This window comes from Aquarana catesbeiana, linkage group LG01, assembly GCF_042186555.1.
Source record: "Aquarana catesbeiana isolate 2022-GZ linkage group LG01, ASM4218655v1, whole genome shotgun sequence".
NCBI lineage: Eukaryota > Metazoa > Chordata > Amphibia > Anura > Ranidae > Aquarana > Aquarana catesbeiana.
The window spans coordinates 840,995,908-841,022,459 of NC_133324.1; the positions used below are offsets into that span (position 1 = coordinate 840,995,908).

Here is a 26,552-nt window from a genome sequence, read left to right on the forward strand (position 1 = left end):
AACATAACAACTCCAGACGGGGGGGGGGGGTGTGGCTGAAGGACCCCTCAATATTATTAATGCTATACATATATATACACTATATTACCAAAAGTATTGAGACGCCTGTCTTTACACACACATGAACTTTATTGGCATCCCAGTCTTATGCCGCGTACACACAATCAGACATTCCGACAACAAAATCCTGGATTTATTTCCGACGGATGTTGGCCCAAACTTGTCTTGCATACACACGGTCGCACAAACGTTGTCGGAAATTCCAAACGTCAAGAACGCAGTGACATACAACACGTACAATGAGCCGAGAAAAATGAAGTTTAATAGCCAGTTCTGCTTGATTCCGAGCATGCGCTGAATTTTGTGCGTTGGAATTGTGTACACACGATCGGACTTTCCGACAACGGATTTTGTTGTTGGAAAATTTGAGAACCAGCTCTCAAATTTTTGTTGTCGGAAATTCCGACAACAAATGTCCGATGGAGCCTACACACGGTTGGAATTTCCAACAACAAGCTCACATCGAACAATTGTTGTCAGAAATTCCGACCGTGTGTACACGGCATTAGTCTTAGCCTTGATGGGCAGTGATGGGCATTGATGGGCAGCACTGATAGGCGGCACTGATTGCCAGCACTGACTGGCATGGCTAATGGGCACTGATTGGTGGCACTTGTGGGTAGTGGTGGGCACTAATTGCTGCCACTGGTGGGCACTGTATGCTGGCATTGGTGGGCACTGTATTGTGACACTGTATTTCAGTATTGTAATCAGCTCTCCTCGCCACACACTCTATCAGTGTGAGGCGAGGAAAGCCGATTACCGGCATCTCCATGCTTACATGTGACCAGCTGTGATTGGACACTGCCGATCACATGCTTAAAGAGCCGTGGACACGGCTCCTTACACAGATCGGGGTGGCGCCGCGTCCTAGCAACACAAGGGTGACCGTTGTGGGACATCGTCATATGAGGGCGTCCCAGAACATTTGATGGTGGGCGAGCAGCAAGCAGTTAAAGTTCATATGTGTGTAAACACAGGCGTCGCAATACTTTTGGTAATATAGTGTATATATAAGTCTTACCACAGTATAAAAACCTATATTGATCCTACAGTACAGAACACAGGCTGAATTTTCATAAACCCTGGGATACCTTCAAATGATTGGACACTGTCAAGCTTTTGAGGACACCCTCCATAGGCATCCCCTCTATAACCCTACCTCAACTGTAAATGAATGAAATATGAATTTGTGAATGAGAGTTAGTGTTGGACCCTTAGGCTCCATTCACACCATGGCCTTCCATTTTGCCGGTGGAATTACCATGATTCTGCCCACGATTCAGAAACGCAGCACATCGGGGGATACCCTTGAGATCTCTGCTATTTTAAATGGCACCAAATCATGGGGCAATTTTGCTGTGATTATCGCCCAACGAATCACAGTAACATCGCAATAAAAACACACAAACAAAATCGCAGGACGCCCGATGCCCAAAAGAAGTACAAGGACTCCGCCCGCAAAGTGGAACGCCATGGTGGGAATGGAGCCTAAAGGGGTCACTCACTGAGCATTACTTCCACTTTTCCTAGCTGTTACATCACTATATCAGAGCACTGTCAGAGGGCATACTTATATTCAAGGGAAAGTGGTTGGGCTCAGCCCACCAAAACATCAGATATAACTTTTTTCTGCTACTGACACTCATGAAAAATCTCCAACCACTTTCCCTTGACTGCACTTTCCTTTTGTAGCATCCAGGCCTGGACTGGGACGAAAAATAGGCCCGGGCATTTAGGATTGAGCAGCCCATGACATGTTAACCAGCCACTTCCCTGGAAGGGGGGAGGGATCCCCCCGGAAGGGGGGGGTGGGACCCAGCAGAGGTGAGGTCGAAGGGGGACCAGGAAAGAGCATGGGGGGGTGGAGAGCACAGGGAGGAACTTGGAGAACATGGGGTGGGGCGAGCGTACAGGGGAGAAGCAGAGAACACAGGGAGGAAGAGGAGAGCACAGGGGGGAAGCGGCGAGCATGGGGGGATGGCAGAGAGCATGGGGGGATGTGGAGAGCACAGGGGGTGGCGGAGAGCACAGGGGTTGGCGGAGAGCACAGGGGGGTGGCGGAGAGCATGGGGGATGGAGAGCACAGGGGGAGTGGAGAGCATAGGGGGAGGTGGAGCGCATGGGGGGGATGTGGAGAGTACAGGGGGGGCGGCGGAGAGCATGAGGGGGTGGAGAGCACAGAGGGCTGGCGTGGAGCATGGAGGGGATGTGGAGAGCATGGGGGGAGGTGGAGAGCACAGGGGGGTGGTGGAGAGCATGGGGGGGTGTGGAGAGCACGGGGGGATGTGGAGTGCATGGGGGGAGGTGGAGAGCACAGGGAGGTGGCGGAAAGCATGGGGGGCAAAGAGTATGGGTGGGGTGGAGAGCATGGGGGGCCAAAGAGTATGGGTGGGATGGAGAGCACAGGGAGGCAGCAGAAAGAAGCATTAAGGGAGGAGCGATGAGGGCAGCTGCATTTAGAAGAATCATTCTCTCCATCTTCCTCTTGCAGTCTTGGAATGCCTGCCTCTCCTCTCCCTCTCGCAGGCATTCAGAGACTGCAGGAGGAAGATGGAGAGAATGATTCTTCTAGATGGAGAGAATGATTCTCTCCATCTAGAAGAATGTGCCCTTTCTAAAGTTGGCTTTTTCGTAAATATCTCCTAATCCGTGGAGGTTTAGGAGATATTTCCAGCACCTACAACTAAGCCTTAATATAGGCTTACCTGTAGGTAAAAGTGGTTGTACAGGGTGCAGTGGTGTATTTAGGTTTTGTGCTGCCCTAGGCCTGACTAAACGCATGCACCCCCCTAATTTAAATACGACCCACCCCATCCTGCCGAGGCCACACTCCTTCCTGTTTAAGACCCACCCTATCATCTGTAAACAACACCCCTTCCTCTTTAGGCTCATTTGGCACCTTTCAGGGGGGAACGGGTACCTGTTTCTTCCTCCGCTGGGCCATTCAGAAAGTGCAACGTGCTTTGCACATGTGCAGTAGGGAACCGGTCGGTTTCCCTTACCATGAATGATAGTGGCAAAACCCGAGAGCCAATCCGAAAATCGGCTGAGGTGTCGACATCGCTGGATCCCTGGACAGGTAAGTGTCCTAATATTAAAAGTCAGCAGCTACAGTATTTTTAGCTGCTGAGTTTTAATGCTATCACGGGGGGGGGGTCTCACTGTACCCCATCAAACGCAGTCACTGTGCCCATCAAATGCAGCCACTGTGCCCATCAAATGCAGCCACTGTGCCCATCAAATGCAGCCACTGTGCTATCAAATGCAGCCACTGTGCCCATCAAATGCAGTCACTGTGCCCATCAAATGCAGTCACTGTGCCCATCAAATGCAGCCACTGTGCTATCAAATGCAGCCACTGTGCCCATCAAATGCAGTCACTGTGCCCATCAAATGCAGTCACTGTGCCCATCAAACGCAGCCACTGTGCCCATCAAACGCAGCCACTGTGCCCCATCAAACGCAGCCACTGTGCCCCATCAAACGCAGCCACTGTGCCCCATCAAACGTAGCCATTGTGCCATCAAACATAGCCATTGTGCCCTCAAACGCAGCCACTGTGCCGATCAATTGCAGCCACTGTGCCCATCAATTGCAGCCACTGTGCCCATCAATTGCAGCCACTGTGCCCCATCAAACGCAGCCACTGTGCCCCATCAAACGCAGCCACTGTGCCCCATCAAATGCAGCCACTGTGCCATCAAACGTAGCCACTGTGCCATCAAACGCAGCCATTGTGCCATGAAACGCAGCCACTGTGCCCATCAAACGCAGCCACTGTGCCCATCAAACGCAGCCACTGTGCCATCAAACGCAGCCACTGTGCCCTCAAACGCAGCCACTGTGCCCTCAAACGCAGCCACTGTGCCCATCGAACGCTGCCACTGTGCCCATCAAATTCTGCCAGTGCCCATAACACTGATATACTTTATTAAATCACTGTACCTGCTGTCCTGGGGGTTTCCCTCGTGCTCCTCTCTCTCCTCCTGACGTCACAGCCCCAGGGCCGAGGAGAAGATTCACTGCAGGAAAGCAGTGCAGGGGAGGGTAGGTGGAGCTTAAGGCTCCACCTGTCACCTGTTGCATATGGGGGGCGCGAGTGACACACGCCGCCCCCCCGCATGAGAGAAATCCCCTCCACCCGTCTGACTGATTCCCGGCTCCCGCTGCCGCCTCCCGCACACTTGCAGCCCACGGCGGCCGGCTTTCTGTAGCGGTGCCGTGGTGTATGGGCGTGCTTGTCAGAGAGTAGGGGGCGTGAGATACACGCCCCCACCCTCTGCCAAGCACGCCCATACACAGCGGCGCCGCTACAGAAAGCCGGTGTTCTGCCGAGAAAGTTCCGCTCGGCGGATTAGTTCCCCCCTCTACTGCGCATGTCATTTTTTCCCAGAAATAGAGCTTTCTTTTAGTGGTATTTGATCACCTCTGTTTTTTTTTTTTGCGCTATAAACAAAAGACTGTCAATTTTGAAAAAAAAAAAAACACAACATTTTTTACTTTCTGCTATAAAACATATCCAATAAAAAATCTAAATTTTCCCTGCAATGCATTGCAGGGAAAGAAAATCCATCACATCCATGCTGACAGAACAGAGGTCTGCCTTGTTTATATAGGCAGAGCTCTGTTCTGTGTCTCTCTTTTATTGGTTTCTACCTGTAATTTCCTTGTAAGAATAAACATAAGAGGATTTTATACTGTGAGAGGCCACCTCTCCATTTATTTCCTGTCTGCATAACAACACACTCTTGAAGGATTGCTGGAATTACAACAGGAGGGAATCTGGACCGGTGAGAGTCAGCAGAGAATATCCAGTGGGATAATTCCCCCTAATAAGAGACCTGCATGTCTAGTTGACTGTCCTTGCTGTAAAGTAAAGTAGTCATCAACATCTGGTGAGTGCGGCGTGACTACATACCTCACGTGGTGAATATACAGAACGCAGGCTTGGAAGAAAGCACAAATAACCTGATAATGCACAAAAGATTTCAATGTTTGCACTGTCACTTTATTAGTCGTTAGAATTATGTTGGTACACTGATTGATTGTTTTCTTTTTAGTAAAGATACTCACAATACATATCGCCATATTTAAAAGTATAATTTAGTAGTTTAAGCAAGCGCTGCCTGAATATTTATTGATGTTTGCCCATTTGGATGGATAGACAGCGGCTGCTCATTCTAATAATTTCGTTGTATACCTAGGCGTTTGATGTTTTTATTCATTTTTCATACTGGTAGTTCAACCTATTTCAAGTGAGTTACTTAAACTGGTTGTAAACCCTCAAGGTTTTTCACCTTAATGCATTCTATGCATTAAGGTGAAAAACCTTCTGTAGTACAGCTGCCCCCAAGAGCCCCCCTTGTACCTAGCTGAGCCTGATCGTTCCAGCGACTCTGAAGAGCACAGCAGCTCCAGCCGCTGTCTCGGGTCCTCATTGGATAGATTGATAGCAGCAGGAGCCACTGCCTCCTGCTGTTGTCAATCAAACCCAGTGTCACGGGAGACGAGGGGCGGGGCCGAGTCCTGCTGTCTGTGTCTAAGGACGCAGCAGCAGGACTCGGGAGCACGCCCACATGAGTGCAAGACCCTTGCATAGTGCAGGTAACTATGACATGTTTGTTATTTAAAAAAAAAAAAAAAATGAACCTTTACAACCCCTTTAAAGTGGCACTGACAGTCGAATAAACAATGCATTTTGAATATCTATGCAACAAGACAGCTAATTCGCCTTTCTGGTGGCTTGAGTCTCCTAGCTTCATTTCACTTGATCACTGTAGTCTACGTAAAGACCCTTCAGTATGTAAGACCCATGGGAGTGTTGGATGCCTGTGTCCCCTGCCATGTTCTGTGGTTCTATCCTCTGAGCCCTACATCACTGCTGTGTCCTTTAATGAGAATGGGGTCAGTGAAGGATATAGGGTCAGAGGCAGGGAACACAGGCATACAAAATTCCAGAAAGTGTTGAATGCTTGTAAAATAAGAGATACGAGGCACCGAAAATGTTACTATATACTTGCTCTATTGCAGGTAACCCCTAATGGGATTTTTTTGCACCTGCTATCAGCCATTTTTTTAAGCAGGTACACATTCAAAATATTATAAATAAATACATGTTTACAATAATAAATCCATTTAGAAGTGAAATAGTAATTAGTGCATCATTTACTAATGTATTGACTGCTTTATTAGACAAAAAGAGACGTCAGATGATAGCTGGCAATTTTCTTTTTAATCACAACTAGACATGTACTCATTATTATTACAGTAATAATAATCGCTGTATATATAACTTTCAGATATATAGTTCAGATCTGAAACAGATCCAGTGTGCATAAAAACAGAAATAGGTACATGAACATATTGCTATGCATCACACAATTTATGCATTAAGGCTACTTTTACACTGGGGCGTGGGTGCTTTGGCGGTAAAGCGTTGCAAGTTTTAGTGGCGCTTTACTGTCGTTTTAGTGGCCATTTTCGGCCACTAGTGGGGCACTTTTTACCACTGCTAGCAGCCAAAGAAAGGCTTAAAAGCGATCGGGTTGCGGCACTGCCGAATCGCTTTGCAGGCGCTTTGGCAGCACTGCCCGTTCATTTCAATGGGAAGAGCATTTTGGGAGCGGTCTATTTACTGCTCCTGCACAAAATGCTGCTTGCAGGACTTTTTTTCCCATCCTGCAAGCGCACCGCCCCAGTGGAAAAGCACTCGGGCTTTCACACTGGGGAGGCAGGAGAGGCACTTTACAGGCGCTATTTTTAGAGCTAAAATTCCTGAAAAGCGCCCCAGTGTGAAAGGGGTCTTAGAAATATGAATATATTAACATATATATTTGAATTATTTTCACTTTTTTTATTTTTAGGAAGCTACCGGTGATGCATCTTCAGTTATTTGCAGTGATGGAACTGAAAGTAGTGAAAGGTAAGGAGTACCTCCAGCCTAACAAAGTTAGTTAGTTGATCACTGTTCAGAAAACATTGGAGGTGTGCTATACTGTGATTGCCCACCCAGTCTGAACTTTTTGTCACGTCCATCAGGGGTCCACAGCTGTCCAAAGGACATGTCAGAAATGTTTTGGATGATCAAAGGCTGAAGCCAAGCAACCGAGCCACAGATCAGCATTTTCTGACAGTGATATGTGCCACTGTCTTGAATTTTTTTGTGTTTTTTTTTTTTTTCTTTACAGTCTGCTTTACTTTTTTTTTATTTAGTCATTTGAACTAGGTTGACAATTAGTTTCAGCTGGCAGAGCAGACAGTAGAAAAAAAGTCAAATGGCAAAATAAAAAATGGGAAAGATATAGTGTGTCAAATCCATTTGCTGATCTCTCTTAACCGGAAAGAACCAAGAAGCCACTTGTATAACATCACGTCCACTTTCAGATGTCAGGAAAGAAGCTAATGGAGCATAGTCTGAGCTCCATTAGCTTCAAAAGAGGGTAATCATGAGACATTAGGGATCTAATAGAACCAGGTTGTACTTTTTATTCATTGTTAAAATGAAGTTATACTCAAATCCTGATAATTAAAATAAAATCAATAAACTAGATCAGGGGTCTGCAAGTTTTCTAAACAGAGGGTCGGTTTAATGTCCTTAAGACTGGGACTAGACTGTGGCCAGTGGGTGTAAAAAATGCCCCAGCATCAGTGGAAGTAAACAGTGCTTCAGGGTGGGGCAGACTGTGGTCAGGGGAGTAGAAAATGCCTCAGCATCAGTGGGGGTAAAAAAATAACATAGCGCCTGTGGTCAGGAGAAGGAAAAATAGTGCCCCATTGTTGGTGTCAGTGGGAAAGATAGTACCTCACCATTGGTATCAGAGGGGAGAATAGTGCCCTATAATATATGTCAGTGGAAAGAATAGTGTTCCATTATTTATATCCATGGGAGACATTATGATTCACTTTTTGATGTCAATGGAAAAACTAGTGCCCCATCACTGGTGTCAGTGGATGGACTAGTGCTCCACTGTTACATCCCGTGACATCACCTCCTGACTGAGGGTACCCCGAATATCCCCGCTACCAGCCGCCCCACACACACAACCCTGTTTATGATATGTATGCCATCCGGCATATGATGTCATCTACAGACCCCTTGTCATCACCATTATGCCCCTAATCATTTCTCTGTGCCTGGCATTGCCCCACCCCTATCATCTTCACCCCCCCTGCACCCGTCTGCCAGCTTCCTAGCACCTCACCCCTGTCATCTTCATCCCCCTGCACCCATCTGCCAGCTTCCTACCACCCCGTACCCTGTCATCTTCATCCCCCGCACCTGTCTGCCAGCTTCCTACCACCTCGCCCCCTGTCATCTTCATTCCCCCAAGCACCCGTCTGCCAGCTTCCTACCACCCCGCCCCCTGTCATCTTTATCCCCCCTGCACCTGTCTGCCAGCTTCCTACCACCCCGCCCCTGTCATCTTCATCCACCCTGCACCCGCCTGCCAGCTTCCTACCACCCCGCCCCCTGTCATTTTCATCCTCCCTGTATCCGCCTGCCAGCTTCCTACCACCCCACCCCCTGTCATCTTTATCCACCTGCACCCCTCTGCCAGCTACCTACCACCCCACCCCTGTCATCATCATCCCCCCTGTACCCGTCTGCCAGTTTCCTACCACCCCGCCCCCTGTCATCTTCATCCCCCCTGCAACCGTCTGCCAACTTCCTACCGCCCCACCCCCTGTCATCTTCATCCCCTCTGTACCCCACTGCCAGCTTCCTACTACCCTGCCCCCTGTCATCATCATCCCTATCATCCTCCTGCTCCCCACCTCTGGCATCCTACCACCCTGCCTCCTGTCATTATCATCCTCATCCCTCTTGCACCCCACCTCTGGCATACTATCAGCCTACCCCCTATCATTATAGGGGAGATATGATCCCAGCCTTTCACCCCAATGTTGCCACCATCACCCTAAACTGCATCCTGCCATCCAACCAACTGTAATCCAACAGTTGCATCACACACCATAATACTGCCCTACCACCCAGTGAGAGGTAATGATGTGCAGTAATCTCTAGAAACCAATCAATGAGCAGTAATGATGTGCAGTAACCTCTAGCAACCTATCATTAAGGGGTAATATTGTGCAGTGACCTCTAGTAAGGGAGTAAGGGCAGACTGCCTTATTCCTGTTTCCCCTTGTCATGTGACATATCACATGACAGAGAGGGGAAGATGGAGAAGTTTCCTTCATTCCTGCAGAGACCAAGATATGAACTGTAAATACACAGGGGGGGCACAGTTTGCCATCCTTGCCATGGGTGCTGGTTGACCTTGTCCCACTGCACCAAACTATATGTAAATATATTATAAATATTTTTCTAACTTTTTTTGTTATCTATTTAATAGTCTACTACAAACCGCTCAGTGTACGACTCCATCGAATGCTATGTCTTCAGCAGTGAACAGTGACTCAGAGGAATCAATATATTCTACCTTGGAAGACTGTGCACGTGAGATGAGCTTAGAGCCTGCTGATGACCTCAGAAGTCAATCAGATAGTCATTCCCAAAGTGATACCATCAGTAGCCATTCATCAGAATCTGGATGTCAAGAAGAATTCTCAATTACTCCATATGCAAGCTTCTATGGACCATGTGCGATGATAAGTAAAGCTGGATGGTTAGATAAACTTTCACCTCACAGGTGAGATAGAAGGTTTATATTCAACATTATTGGTGTTTTTGAATTAACTTTATGGTTTTTAGAGCAGTCTGGTGACAATTATCTATTCTTATTCTATTTTGGGTACAATATGTGGGATAATTAGACACATCAGTGTGGTACCAAATATTTTTACTTTTATGTGCTCTTCTAATTGGCAATGTAAGTCCTTCATTTTAGTAAAGCCCCATGTTTTGTACATTTTTGGCAAATTTTTATACTGCTTAGAGCACAAATAATAAATACATAAACAGTAAAACAGATTCATACATACAGGAAGGAGAAGGACATATTAAAGTTTATTTAGCGTGGTCTTGCTTTGAGACTGATGGATTGTGTCCTATTGAAATTAATGTGAAATATATATATATATATATATATATATATGTATATACACATACTATATTACCAAAAGTATTGGGACGCCTACCTTTACATGAATATATATATATATATACACACACAGTATCTCACAAAAGTGAGTACACCCCTCACATTTTTTAAATATTTTATCATATCTTTTCATGTGACAGCACTGAAGAAATGACACTTTGCGACAATGTAAAGTAGTGAGTGTACAGCTTGTATAACAGTGTAAATTTGCTGTCCCCTCAAAATAACTCAACACACAGCCATTAATGTCTTAACCGCTGGCAACAAAAGTGAGTACACCCCTAAGAGAAAATGTCCGAATGACATAGTTACATAGTTAGTCAGATTGAAAAAAGACACAAGTCCATCTAGTTCAACCATAAAAAGAAATACATAAAAAATAATATCATACAATCCCATATACCCAATCCTATACCCACAATTGATCCAGAGGAAGGCAAAAAACCCCAGCAAAGCATGATCCAATTTGCTACAGCAGGGGAAAAAAATCCTTCCTGATCACCCGAGAGGCAAATGGGATTTTCCCTGGATCAACTATACCTATAAATGTTAGTACTCAATTATATTATGTACACTTAGGAAAGAATCCAGGCCTTTCTTAAGGCAATCTACTCAGATGACCAGAACCACCTCTGGAGGGAGTCTATTCCACTTTTTCACAGCTCTTACTGTGAAGAAATGTAGCGCATAACTATGGTGCATAAATATCGTAATATAAATGTGATAACAGAGGGGAGGTGACTCCAGTGAAGTGAATAACTCAGGTTAGATCTAAAACGAACATGTGTCTCTGATATCAAAAAATCAATAGAAATCAATCAAAAAGGGATAAATCAAGTCCTGTTTATGTCTAAACAGAACAAACAGTCACTGGATGGTATGAATCCCAGAGTATTATGAATGGTTATGCAGATCCATCCGTGGCAAGGAGGTCATGGAAGGATAAACATCTACAATTTGACAGAAGGTAAATGCTCTTACCAGATCCGGTGGACTCTAGTGTCAGCGACATAGAGTCATCAGAGCCTTGTGCCACACATGGCAAATGTGTAGGTGTCCTGATGAATGAGACCTCGTGGTGGATTTCAGGGATGCTCCTAAGGGCTTCCGAGTCCAATCGCCAGTTCAGGACAGGGACTTCCAGATCAAGCACCACTTTAGGAACTCCAAAATGGGAATCTTGATGGATAGCTGTAGCCAGGTGGGGTGCCCACTCATGCCAAGAGGTTATGTGGAGAAAAAATATTGCTTCCACATAGTGCAGATAAAAACGAGTGGTATTTTATTTAAAAAAAGAATACATTAAAATGTGATCACAAAAGCAAGAACAGGCAATATGGAGAGTGATAGGGCTGCCCGCCTGTTGGCGATAACTCCAAATTGAACACACCTGCTCCCCATTCACACCTGAGACCTTGTAACACTAACAAGTCACATGACATCAGGGAGGGAAAATGGCTAATTGGGCCCAATTTGGACATTTTCACTTAGGGGTGTACTCACTTTTGTTGCCAGCGGTTTAGACATTTATGGCTGTGTGTTGAGTTATTTTGAGGGGACAACAAATTTACACTGTTATACAAGCTGTACACTCACTACTTTACATTGTAGCAAAGTGTCATTTCTTCAGTTTTGTCACATGAAAAGATAGAATAAAATATTTACAAAAATGTGAGGGGTGTACTCACTTTTGTGGGATACTGCATGTGTGTGTGTATATGTGTGTACTGTAAATAAAAAAAAAAAAAAAATATATATATATATATATATATATATATATATATATATATATATATATATATATATAATCAGTATCTTATACAATAGTTCTGGTAACCCTGGGGAAGCCTCAGGATTCCTTCTCATTTTAGGGATTTCCTCTAACTTCCTATTTTGTCTATAGGACAGGAAGTGAAGGGGAAACTCCCCTATGGGACATAGCAAAAAAGTTAAGCCCCATACACACTATTAGATTATCTGCAGATTTTTGTCTTCAGATTTACCAAAACCATGTAGTGCAAGGGCCTGCCTGACTGCATACAGATTGAAACTCTTAAGGTTTGACCTCATATTATATGGTTTTGGGGTCTTACACTTTAACAAATGGAGGGGGAAAAAGGAACACCAGCTATCAGAATGTAATGCACTTTGCACTGTGTTTATATGAAGCTAGTGCTACACTGGAGATTTTTATTCTTCTCATTTGCACTAATAAAATAACTAATGGTTAATCACTAGGAGTGACAATTGATTGTGAAAAGGATGGAACAAATAGCTCCCTGTAAGGTAAAGCTGGGAATAGGCAGATCAAAATTTGGCCAGTTCAATGGGAACCAGCCATATTTAGATCCGTGTATGGACAGACTGGTTGTACTGAAGTTGATCTATCGATCAGCTTCAGTACAACCAGCCTCTCCATTTTTTATTCAATCAATTACTGCTGGTGGTCATACCCGCAAGCAGTGATCATTGTATCCTGACAGATGGGAAACCTCCCACTGTCAGAATACAACAACTCTGAGACAAAGACATTCAACACTACAAGAAGTGTTGAATGCATAGAGGCTTTTTAGGGGCTGCAGCCCTGGAATGGAGGAGAGGTAACAGAAATGAACCTTGAAGAGGTGAGTGTAATCTGCGTCCCAATACAGGAGCCTGAGGGATTTCAAAATTTACAGACGTTTATATGATTCTATGGTTCTAGATTAATTGGATTGTAATAATTGACTGTTGCTGAGCAGATTGCCTTTTTTTTCTTTTTCTATAGTTTAATGGCTTGAAAGTGGCAGGAAGGCTAAACATTTAACTTCATGACTAAACATCATAATATACTATTTTTGTTCTTTTATTGCAGCTCGTGCATGTTTCAGAAGAGATGGGTAAAGTTTGATGGACATCATATTTCCTACTATCACAATGATCGGGTAAAGTATTAATGTGTTTTATAGGATCTGTAGTTTTATAGGATCTGTAGTGTGTGTGTGTGTGTATATGTGTATGTATATATATATATATATATATATATATATATATATATATATATATAATATGTGTATGTGTGTGTGTGTGTGTGTCTATAGCGTTGGCGTGGCATTTAAACAATGCTCAATTGGTACAAAGGGGCCCAAAGTGTGCCAATAAAATATCACCATACCATTAGCAATTTGCGTTACCAAGCAATTGAACAGGTATACCTAATAGAGTGTATGTATATATATATGTATGTGTGCGTATATATATATATATATATATATATATATATATATATATATATATATATATATTGAAACCAAAAGAACACGGGGACATGACTTTAAACTAATCTTAGAAAGTATTATTTTACCGAAAGGGTAGTTGGTGCTTGGAATAAACATCCAGCAGAAGTAGTGAGCCAGTCAACAGTAAATGGGACAATCATAGATTAATACTTAGACAAAAAAGTTAATGGAAAAAAAAAAAACAACAACCCCTCACCAAAAAAAATACAAAACATGTTTAAAACAAAAAAAAAAAGGCCAGACTCGATGAACTACTCTGGCTTTTTCTGCCGTCACTTTTCTATGTATCTAAAACATAGCCAATAATTTTTTTTTTTTTGTTAAAGTTCTTAGTAAATTCAGGTCACAATGTATTCTGCTACAGGTCTTTGGTAAAAAAAACCAACAAAAACTCAATGAATGTAAATTAATTGGTTTGCGTGCAAGTTATAGTGTCTACAAACATGCACGCTCAAAGCCCGGAAGCAGGTAGCGACGTACGGGTAGGTCGCTGTGCCTGTAGGAGCCACCCCGTTGCAGTATATGTACTGTGGCGGGTCGGGAAGTTGTTAAAGTTCTCTCATTTTTGGATCAGTTGAAAAATAACATCTTTGTTGATGAGATGCCAAGTGAAATAGTCTAAATTGGTGGTAATCAACAGTTGTTACCTAATATTCTAGTTTACTATTTTCAACACAACCCTGTTATATATACCTTTTGACAATCTAGCAGGCACATACATTTTTATGGATCACCGTTCGGTTTCCTGACCCTCAGGATGTACATCTTGATTCCATCATATTACCAGTGTAAGTTATTTCTACATTTCACACAGACATTTGTAACCTTTATATAACCATACTGAGGACCGATTGACGTATTTGTACTGCAATTCTCAATCCTCCAGACTTCCAGAAGTTTATAGCTCATACATTATAGCTGCCTGTTTTAGATGAGTGAGGATCTTTGCTCCACATAACATATTTCACTTAGGAGTCTAAAAGTAACGGCTTTCTACTTAAAAGCATCTTAGAAAAATTAAAAATTGAGCCGCAATCTGATTACTCCCATTAATTGTGCTGATGGTTTGGTCATTTAGTTTAATGGAGGACACAATCAGGTATTGGAAGGCATCTTGATTACAAATTAGATAAAGTGAGCAGCAAACGTAGAGTGAAGGATAGATTGAATACATAGAGGACAGTAATGGAAAGTGGTGTTTGGCAGATAAAGACACCAGAAAAGGAAAGGAAAAGTATACAGGAAGGCATATTGGCTACAATTAATCAATGGGGTGGGGACAACATTACTGCATTACTGGGACATCATTGAAAGGTAAAATTGAGTAAAGGGTCATTTTAAAGGACTTTGTAAATCAGCCATTCAGTAGTATATGTCAAGCTAGTCCATGGATCTTATGTCTAATATCATAGTGAGTCTAGTGCTGAATATGCTGAGCAGTAAATGCATCTATTGATACAGGTTCTTTAAGTCAGGCCAGCATTGGCTGAGGGCTTTATAGTTTCATCTGTGGGTATCAACCAGAAGTCAAAAAATTTTTGGGAAATAATCAGTTTTCTGAATTATAGTTTGCAGTTTATTGCTATTATTTCACCCAGGATAAGGTGAGTGATAGAACTGTTTTTAAACTCTCTCTACTGCATATCTATGTAGGCTTCCATTATACTGGCATGCATGTTCATGCAATGTTTGGCTAAAAGTCAGATCATCACCTTCCATGTCCATGAACAGCATTAACCTGCCTTAAAATTCATTGGCAAAACACAAAAGGTGCTTAACATGGCTATCAGTTCAGTCTTCCCAACAGATCTGATCTTATTGGGTGCAGCTGTGCACTGTAGCCAATCAGCTTCTAACTTCAGCTTGTTCAATTAAGCTTTGATAAATAAAAACTGGAAGCCGAGCTGCACCAGATTTTACACTTTCTAATTTTAGTAAATCAACCCCAATGACTTTCATAAGCCCTGTCTCTGGAATGTTCTAACATTGACTGATAGTGCATGGCATAAACAGTGAGGGTCTAACTAGGAATGAACTAACTAGTGCTAAACAGGAGTGGAAGAGAGAGAGAGAAACCAAATTAGGTAGTAAACAAGTTGTAGTGGTTCTAAACTGCCATTAGATGTCAGCATACTGAACAATAATACCTGTTGCAGTTAAATACAACAGAGGAAAAGATATATATGTAAAAGTGGGTCAGTACAGGGATTTTTAATTGAAATGTATTTTCATGCAGTAAGATTCTCGTGTTTTACTGCTGAATGGGTGAATAGTCTGTTAATGTGCAGGTTTTGAGGTTATCCTGATCTTGATTTCATTACCTAGTAGCTCACTGTCCTGGAACATGCAGCCAGTGAAGTGATATGAAGCTGTCCTGGGACTGGTATTGAAGTCAGGTTCAAAATGATGGCCCCTAGACCCTTTATAAACAGTCTCAATACGGTGTCTATTTTTCTCCTGACAGGTTTACTTTATATGCCTATTTTAGGATTTATGGTGCAACATTTCATACCTCAATTTGTTGCCAATGACTGCATTGTTTTTTTTAAACCACTCCCTTACCAGTTCCATCTGCTGTAAATAAATGTTAAATGGTCACATTTTTTTATTTTTTATTGTTCTAGGATGTGTTCTCAAAAGGGAAAATTTTACTGTCTGCAGTAATAAAAATTCAGAAATTGGGTGACAACAAATTTGAAATTGTGACATCACAAAGAAAGTTTGTTTTCCGGGCAGAAAAGGAAGGTATGAGGAAATGTTTTTACATTATGCATGGTTACTTTACATCCTATAATTTTACACCAAGTACATCTTTTGATATTCTTGTCATTATTTAATCAAAGCACTTAAAGCTTTTTCTCTGTATATGCACAAAAATAACCCAGACTAACTGTATCGGGACCAGGGCTGGCCCTTTATGATTGGAGTTATACTAGTTTCAAACTGAGACAAGCAACAGATATGATATGGAAACAAATGTATTCTCCCTCCTCAGAAAGATACCAGCCCATCAGCCTATAGCACTAAGTATAAAGTCCCACAGTTCCAAAACAGTTTGGGAATCTTGGGATCTTGGCGCTGCCTGATTTCAGCACATACCTGCACATTTTTTTTCGACAAGACTCCCAGCGAAGAATGAGGTGGGTAAGCAGTAAAAAAAGGGTTAACTGTTAAAGTGGAAGAGCTTGTAGGGAAAGGGTAAGTGTTCTTTTTAGGGGTTAGGTTAGTTGTTCAATTGTTAAATGATTAAAGTACACCAAACGCAAATAGACTGTGCACGTGCTGTTGCACCATGCAAGTGCAGTTGACCTGGAGCTTGGTAAATGAGGGGAAGCTCTGCTGTTTTTTTTATTTTCCTTGCATGTGATTTGGTATTTTTTTCAACGTGAAGTTTCACCTCATTTACGAAGCTCTAGCGCAATTACATCTGCAGAGTGCACCTGCACTTACAAAGTGCAGAGTCTATTTGCCTTTAGTAATTCAACCCCAATGTGATGCATAAATTTTATAAAGCAAACAAAAAAACTTCCTTTACCTCTCGTGACTAAGCCCGATCCTTCATTTGTGTCTCACATGCTCCCCTTCCCAGGCACTGCAGCTCATGGTGGGAGGGTTTCAGTAAAAGAGACAGCACTGCCAATCCAAGAAGCAGTGGATGGGAGTAAGTGTGGCCAGGAGAAGCTACAGGCTTGTTAATTAGCAATGATAATCCAGATAGCCACCCCTGCAACCCACTGTAGTGCAAGCAGGTGCAGCTTACATGAGAATGGCAACAGGAGCAGTGCTGCATTGTTGCTACCCCATAACAGGAAGATGCATGAGGTATATATATTGTATATACAGGTTTTAGGCAGGTGTGAAAAAAATGCTTTAAATTAAGAATGCTTTCAGAAATAGACATGTTAATAGTTTATTTTTATCAATTAACAAAATGGTAAGTAAATGAACGGAAGAAAAATCCAAATCAAATCACTATTTGGTGTGACCACCCTTTGCCTTCAAAACAGCATTAATCCTTCTAGATACACTTGCACATAGCTTTTGAAGGAACTTGGCAGGTAAGTTATTCCAAGCATCTTGGAGAACTAATCACAGATATTCTGTGGATGTAGACTGCCTCAAATTGTTCTGTCTCTTCATGCAGCCATTTTTCTGCACCCCGGTTCCTATGTTTTCATGTATAAAATGTGGAAACAAGTGACTCTACTATGCATGAAAGCATAGGAACTGGGATGCAGAAAAATGGCAGCGAGTGCTCTGAACTGACGAGACAAAATGTGAAATACTGTAGCAGGGGACAGTTTGTTCGCTGAAGGGCTGTAGAGCGGAACAATAATGAATTTCTGCAGGGAACAGTGAAGCATGGTGGAGGTTTCTTACAAGTTCGAGACTGCATTTCTGCAAATGGAGTTGGAGATTTTTTCAGGATCAATGGTGTCCTCAATGCTTGGAAATGCAGGCTAGATACTTATCCATTAGGGAGGTGTGTGATTGGCTCCAAACGTATTCTGCAGCAGAACAATGACCCCAAACATGCAGCCAATTACATTAAGTGTAAAGAACAGAGTCCTGGAAAAGATGGTTTGGCCCCCACAGAGCCCTGATCTCAACATCATTGTGTCTGTCTGGGATTACATGAAGAGACAGAAGGATAAAAGGGAGCTTACATCCACAGATGATCTGTGGTTAGTTCTCAAAGATGTGATTTTTTTTTTTTTCCTGCCGAGTTCCTTCAAAAACTGTGTGCAAGTGTACCTAGAAGAACTGATGCTGTTTTCCCACAACAGACTGGAGCTCACATGAAGACTCTGTATATTGTCCATTTCTACACACTACTGCCAAGCTACAGTACATATAAATCAATAAAATGCAATTTTGACATTTCAATAACATTGAAAAAAGTGCATTGTAATGTGCTATAATGCACATTGCACTGCCCCTTCCTGGACCTGGTGCTCACCTAGCCTGTGTTTTACTCTGCAGGCCAGTGTAAATGGGCCCTTATTGTGAAGAGTTCCCTGATCCGGAGTGTGCAGGAGATTTGGGGACATGTCTATGGCTGCAATGACTACAATTACAGGTGCTGCTGTATACAGAGTCTTTACAAGAGAGATAGGCAATGCATATGAATAGGGAGAAGAGCTGCTATAACTTGCTAACGTCTTGCAGAATAATATCATTAAGGCACAAGATTTACAGTATATTTGAGCATCTAGAGATAAAATATAACACGTGTAGATTGGATACATTTCTCCTTTTAACCACCTCAAATCCATTAGTTACGGTACATTATAAAGTAACTTAAACCTCTTATTTTGCCAATAAAAGGGAAGAAATAAATATATTCCCTTTTTTAAAACAAATATCAACATGCAAATTGAAGTAATCAATAGCAACCAGTCAGCAATCCTCTTTCCTGAATAATAGTGAGGCTCGGTATGATATTGCTGTTTGCACTTATTAAACAAGCTCCTGTGTTGGCTGACTTTGCGCACTAATACTTATCAGGGGTGACTCATTTTGCTGTGTGATGACGAGTGCAGCTTTGTGTTTCTCACATAGTTTGCAATATAATGTACGCAGCGACAGTCAGCTTGTGCCTGTATATATTATCACATTCTCTTTTCCAGCATGAAAATACATAAATTGATTTATAAATAAATAGTCTTGGTGGGGAATCAGAAGATAACACCATGTTCTTTGAAAATAGCATTACTCATGCACAACACACTATGGATTCATGAAAGACAAAACCTATTTTCCAGCTTTTGTGTTTTCTGTGTCTTCAAGAATGAAAAATTATATGCAGGTACATTGCTTATGGGTACATTACACATCATTGCATAGCTGATCATACAGTAAATATTAGAAAACAAAATGCCCAGTTTAAAGTGGACATTTACAAACTACATGCATGTGCTTTGCTGCCACTATGGGAATTTTCTTTAGAAGTGACCTCACTGATTTTTATTTATGTGATCTTAAGAAAAAGGAACTGAATTCTGGAAACTGTGCCCACAGAAGGCAAGCAGAGGGCAAAGGACTAGTTACGAGTATTTCCAGTGGTTTCCCTGCGGTATTCCTGGCTTACCATGCTTTGTTATGCGCTTTGTAGAAGTGGTCATCGTGGTAAAAGCAGGGTCTTGATACCTTATATCAGACCTGTACCTGATGACCTGATGGTTCTACTTATTTGTTCCAGGTTCTCTTCTCGTTTGGGTCCTCAGGCAGCCGGGCACACAACACTTGGACAGATCCTCTCACAATAACCAGGCAGTAGTTGCCTTTTTATGCCTTATTGTGGGTTGAAATTGGTTGGGGTGTAGGCCAGCCTTGAAACACTCCAAATTAGGTGCACAAAGTAACTGGAGCACACTCTTTGTTCTGTCTTCTCTGTTCAGGGATATCCTCTTTTTTATCAGAGACTAGAGACACAAGCACTTCTGGGACTCCCAGCAAGGTGGATTCTTCTTTAGCAACACTGACACAGTCACTCAGGGGGTCATGCAACAGAGAGTTACTAGGATCCTGCCTCTACTCACTGTGTCCTCAGATACTTGAATACCTCTTGTCCACTATCAGTCAGACACCTTTCCCGTGAATCTCCAGGTCAGATCCTTAGTGCACCTCCTTTAATTGGCTCAAACTGCTTTCAGGAAAATAGGCCCATCCAGCTCTCACTAAGCTGGGACCTTAAAGTGGTTGTAAACCTGTTAAAAAAAAAAAAAACCTGCAAGGCAAAGGCATAATGAGCTAGTATGCATAGCATACTAGCTCATTATGAATTACTTACCTGAGATCAAAGCCCCCACAGTGGTCCACGTTCACCGCTCCAGCGGCCAACATCTCCCCGGGGAGGGTTACTTCCGGGTATCGCGGCTCCGGCACTGTGATTAGCCAGAGCCGCGATGAAGTCACTCCCGCACATGCGTGTGGGAGCCACCGGTATCGGCACAGTACAGCTGAAGCAACGGCACGTACACGCTGTTGCTTCAGTTTGCTTAAGTGGGCATGTGCCAATGACGTTGGCACTTGCAAATACAGGGATATCTCCTAAACCGTGCAGGTTTAGGAGATATCCAGTGTAGCTACAGGTAAGCTTAATTATAGGCTTACCTGTAGTATAAAGTGGTTGTAAAGGGTTTACAACCACTTTAAAGATCTCTCTGCAGTAGGCTGAGCTGGGAACACTGTGAATTCTCTACAATAGGCCTCCTCCAGCTCCCACTCAACTGGGACCTTGCTGAACTATGCAACAGGCTTCAGTTAACCTGACCAGAAGGGCAGCAGCCCTGCAGGCTGGAAGCTTCTCCTCATGGTCAAGAACCCTGCTACTCCAGGCCTTTATCTCATTCTCAGCCACCTACTGTGCACTCCCCTCCAGGGACTGGCTGGAAAAGGTTTGAATAAACATAAACAGTTGTAAGCAGATATTGTCTGTCTACATCTGTTCCATTTACATACATTTTTAGGCAAAAAAACATAATTTCTTTTTTATACTTTTGTTTAACTGTGACAGTTTTCTTCAACAACTAAAAAAAATGTTAAAAACATACAGTATGTTTACTGAACTGAACTGAAGACCTACAGTATGTAAAACTATTAAGCTTTCATATATATTTTATTTTAACCAATATGAGTGATGAAACTGATAATGCTCGTGTGAAAGGACTCTAATGTTTCCACCTCATGGTTTGCTTTGGTTTCCTAACCTTTGCATTGCAGGGAGTGGATCGAAAAGTAGAGGAACCAAGTAGAATATCAGATAAGAATTATTCTGCATGGTTACTATCTACTATGGTTGATACAAATAAAACTCGAGCAGCTGCCTGTAGTAGTCAGTAATTTAGAAACCAGCAGCGCAATTTAAACATTGCTTTTAAAGTATTTTACTTTACTTTTACTGTTAAGAGTGAGGGGTTTGTTCATACAGGTATTGGTAAAAGCAGGTGGTTTTACTGCCCCCTGAACTCCCTAAAACACAGAAATGCATTCACTCAAGTCTGTACACATGCTATGGTCACAATGCTTTTCTTTGTGGCCTTGGCAAAAATTAAACAACATGTCGCATTTGCAAAAGTGAATGAGTATGAGTAGCAACTGCCCTGCAACTGTAATTTTGGCACAAATGATCAGAACTTGAGGGCTAAAACAAGAGATGAGGGGGTGGAATATCCATGTAGACCACGTTTTAGAGAGGTGGCAATATTAGCCACATGAGTGATCCCTTAGGATACAACCTGAAACTTTGGCGACACCTGACCCTTTGTCCAGGTTTCCTGAAATTACATAGTTACATTGTCACATAGTTAGTATGGTTGAAAAAAGAACCAAGTCCATCTACAGTATTTCAACCAATAAAAGGGAAAACAAATCATACAATCTTATAAACGCAATCCTATACCCACAGTTGATCCAGAGGAAGGCAAACCCCCCAGGAAAGCATGATCCAATTTGCTCCAGCAGGGGAAATAATTCTTTCCTGACCCCCAAAAAGGTAATCAGATATTTCCTGAATCAACTTTACCTATAAATGTTAGTATCCAGTTATATTATGTACTGAGTTAGTATGAGTTAGTCATTTATTAAACTACATTTAGTATCAGCTATACATAGTAAACATTTAAAAATAACCAGTTATCATGGGTAATCTCCCACCCATGAATTGTCAATATAGTGCAATCACTCTATACCATGGGAATACTTGTTTTTTGTTATTAATTGTATTCTTGTCCTGTCCAAACTGAAGTGTCAGGCACTAAGAATCACCTATGTCTCCAAGACTTTTCCAATGTATTGAGTGTTTATGACAGACCCTCAAGCAACATCATATAATAGCGCTGTCAGGTTTACAGAAGGAAACCAAAAGACTTTGTTCATTTGCAGTTGTGCCCCTGCATGCAGCCTAAACACTGAAGCTGATCTACTAAAGGTAAATAGACTGTGCACTTTGCAGTGCCCTCTGCAAGCGCAGTTGCTCCAGAGCTTGGTAAATGAGGTAAGGCTTCACTATGCAAAGAATACCCAATCACGTGCAAGAAAAATAAAATAAAAAATTGAATTTTTGCCTGCACGTGATTGGATGATGGAAGTCAGCAGAGTTTCTGCTAATTTACTAAGCTCTGGAGCAACTGCTCTTTGCAGAGTGCACAATCTTTTTACCTTTAGTAAATCAACCCAAAGTGTCATTTATCAGACCTGAATTCAGGAGACAGATTAGCCTCCATGGGACCTTTATAGCCTGACACTGGGCTGACACTTCTGATCTGACAGGGAGAGAAAGCAAGTGATTAACATCATCATAACCTATTTTATCACTTAAAGCGGAGTTCCACCCAAAAATGGAACTTCCGCTTTTCTGGCCCCCCCCACCCAGTGTCACATTTGGCACCTTTCGGGGGGGGGGGAGCAGATACCTGTCTAGGACAGGTATTTGCCCCCACTTACGGCGATAGAGCACCGCAGAATCCGCAGTGAATTACGCCATGTCTGGGCCCTCCTCCGCGCCCCCCCGTCTTCTGGGAGACACACAGGTCCCAGAAGACAGCAGGAACCAGTCAGGATACGCAGAGCGACATGCGCATGTGCAGTAGGGAACCAGGCTGTGAAGCCGCACGGCTTCACTTCCTGATTCCCTTACTTAGGATGCCGGCGCCTCCACCCGGGAGCCAAGGGACAGATCGGCTTCGGGTGAAGACATCACGGCGCTCTGGACAGGTAAGTCGGCAGCTGACTTTTATCATTTTTTTTTTCGGAAGAACTCCGATTTCATAATGGAAATTAGAGCCTTGTAACTATTTCTGACAATATCTCTATAAAGCCCCCAAAAGTAAATACTTTCTAATAAGAACATAACAATTGAACATTATTTTTTACCCTATTAATTGTCAGATTCCTCCTGTCTGGTTGTTTACTGTTATATGGTCTTGGAAAGTGCTTTCTTTTTTAACCCCTTCCTCTGACGTAACCCAAATATGTGGCCTTCAGATTCAAGCGGTTGTCCCAGGGGATACCTGCAGATACCTGCATATACCAGCAGCAATAGATCATTTAGTGACAACTTTGTGCAAAAAAAAAAAAAAAAATAATAATAATTCTCCCGCAACTTGTGGCAAAATATAAAATATTCCATGGACTCAACATGCCTCTCATAAAATAGCTTGGGGTGTCTACTTTCCAAAATGGGTTCATTTTGGGGGGGGGGGGGGGTTTGTGCTATCTTGGCATTTTATGGCCTTCGAAACTGTGATAGGTAGTGAGGAGTGAAATAAAAAATTTACACCCTTAGAAATCCTGAAGGCGGTGATTGGTTTTCGGGATCCTGTACGCGGCTAGGCTCCCAAAAAGTCTCAGATATGTGGTATCCCCGTACTCAGGAGAAGCAGCAGAATGGATTTTGGTGTGTAATTTCACATATGCCCATGGCATGTTTGAGCAGTAGATCATTTAGTGACAACTTTGTGCAAAACAAAAAGAAATTTTCATTTTCCTGCAACTTGTGGCAAAATATAAAATATTCCAATTTGCTAAAATTACTGTCCTCGATCTGACCTTTGCGGTGATACCTCACATGCATGGTGCAATTGCTGTTTATATATGACACCAGACCGAAGCTTGCGTTCGCCTTTGCGCGTGAGCACGGGGGGACAGCGGTACTTTTTTTAAAAATTATTTATTTTGTGTTTTTATTATATTTTTAAACTGTTCCTTTCATTTTTTTTTTTAATCATTTTTATTGTTATCTCAGGGAATAAAAATATCCCCTATGATAGCAATAGGTAGTGACAGGTACTCTTTTTTGAAAAAAATGGGGTCTATTAGACCCTAGATCTCTCCTCTGCCCTCAAAGCATCTGACCACACCAAGATCGGTGTGATAAAATGTTTTGCCAATTTCCCAATGGTACTGTTTATATCTGGCAAAACAGAAGTCATGAAATGCTCGTAGCTTCCGGTTTCTTAGGCCATAGAGATGATTGGAGCCATTCTGGTCTCTGATCAGCTCTATGGTCAGCTGGCTGAACCACCGGCTGCATTCTCGGGTTCCCTGTTGGAACAGGAGAGCCCGAGAAAACCATGGAAGGGGGAGACGTTCCCTCCCACTGCTTATAAAAGCAGTCTAGAGGCTAATTAGCCACCAGGATTGCTTTTATATGAAAGCCGTCCACTTGCTGAAAAGAATGATACCAAGATGATCATTCTGGTATAGCCACTATGTTGCTGGTCCTTGTTGGGCATACATTGTAATGTTCTTTTTTTCATGCAGCCTGTAGGTTGCATGAAAAAAAAAGAGATTGATCGCTGGGTATGCCCACCATTAGAATACCGCTCTTCATCCACCCACTTCTAATGATGGACATACATGCATCATTTTGTTTTTAACTGTGGTGGTGAAATCACCTCCTACAATGATGGAGCCGCTGATTACGTATTGTGGGAGCAAACGCTGTTGCTGTCAAGATAAATAAATCAGTGCTGCAGTTGAATTGCCTAAAAAATATATGCTGGAGCAGGGGCATCCACCCCAAAAGTTAGGAGCAAATCGCTCCTTCACCCCTGCTGCCCCCATGCTTCGTTATATATGCTCTTTTTTTAACTGTGGTGGTGAAATCACCTCTGACAGCGCTGGAGTTACGGCTTTACTTATCGTGGGAGCAAACGGTGTTGCTGTCAAGATAAATAAACCCATGCTGCAGCTGAATGGCGTACCTGCTAAGCAAATGATGGTTAACAATAAAACAAACATTACAGTATAACATACCATAGCTGCAAAGCAAATACAATAAAACATAGTAAAAATAAAACAGAGAGAGAATGATAGATATAGAACATTAGTGAGCGAACAGTAGAGTGGACAGTAGAGAGCGAACATAAGAGAGAGAACAATAGAGAGAGAGAGAGAGAGAAGAAAAATACAACCACAACTATTTTTGGCTTTTTTATTTTTAATTTTTTGTGTTTTTGTGTGTTTTTTATTTTTTTTTTCACTTTTTTCACTTTTATAAAAACTGTAAAAAAAGTTTAAACTGAACATTGCAGATTAGGGTCTCTCAAAATGTGATGGCCATCACATCTTTTGAGACCCCAAGACCCTGTGTTAGTGTGCCTATGACTGTGTGGTGCTGTACCCTACGCTAATACTCAACTAGTGTGCGGTAGTGTTTGAAACATTCACCAATGCAGAGACCAGGTTGGTCAGGACAGGAGGGACAATAAAAGCGGGTGTCATGCCTAAATCCACGTTTGCTGCAGACACAACATCTTCTTTGGGGTGTTCTTTGGGTAGGGGTACCAGGGAGGACAAAAGGAAAATGCCTCTCATGCAGCCGGCTCACTGCATTTGTGTTGGGAAGTTGGGCAAGAGCACCGTCTGGAAACAGGAGGGCTCTGACGATCTCTTCCTGGAATTTAAGGAAGGATCCATCATGAAGCTTTGTATAGCACAAAAGCGTTCAGCAAAGCCAATTGAAATAAATAAACAGACACTTTTTTGTACCAGCGTCTGGCCTTACGGGCAGTTAGGCACCAACAACTGGTCGTTGAGGTCCACCCCTCCCATGTAAAGATTGTATTCGTGGACACAGAGGGGTTTCTCCACAAGACCAGTCGTCGTAGGAATTTGGACTGCCATGTCTACGTGAAGCGAGGACAGAACGAAAACAATCCGTGAATCCCTCCACTTCACTGCTAACAAATTATTACACTTCAAGCAGGCTCTCTCCCCCCCTGTCTAAGTCGGGATTCTACATGCCATTTGGGGGGAAGCTCCGGCGATTGAAAAGTGGCACGCTCGTGTAATAATTGTCCACATACAAGTGGTACTCCTTTCCGAAAAAGGGTGACACGAAGTCCCACACTATCTTACCAGCACTCCCTATGTAGTCTGGGCAGTTCTCCGGCTCTACGTAACTGCTGGGGACACTAATATAGATCTGATCAGATCAGATATCAATCCGTTCAGACACTATACTATTAAGGGAGGCGTATGGTGTGTGCGTGAGTGTTAGCGGTACTGGTACTAACCTGACGCTGCCTGGGGCGACGCAGACCCTGACGCTGATCTGACGCTAAAACCTAACTTTGATCACCCGCAGGGTGATCAAGGGGTTAAACCTTTATTGGGTAAAATACAGCGTGTGCCCTGACGT

The 26,552-nt window shown here is 42.7% G+C and overlaps 1 protein-coding gene across 2 annotated transcripts in view; it reads left to right on the forward strand.

Annotated features, from left to right (window-relative positions):
- ARAP2 (ArfGAP with RhoGAP domain, ankyrin repeat and PH domain 2) overlaps window positions 1-26,552 on the forward strand; it is a 604,561-nt gene that overhangs the window by 60,181 nt on the left and 517,828 nt on the right. For both annotated transcript variants that reach the window (XR_012237041.1, XM_073608952.1), the window contains exons 5-8: window positions 6,927-6,985; window positions 9,420-9,716; window positions 12,982-13,051; window positions 16,030-16,150. Coding sequence is in view for 1 of the 2 variants with exons in the window: in XM_073608952.1 (XP_073465053.1) it covers window positions 6,927-6,985; window positions 9,420-9,716; window positions 12,982-13,051; window positions 16,030-16,150 (547 nt within the window). In the remaining variant the exon portion in view is untranslated. The remainder of the gene's footprint in view (window positions 1-6,926; window positions 6,986-9,419; window positions 9,717-12,981; window positions 13,052-16,029; window positions 16,151-26,552) is intronic.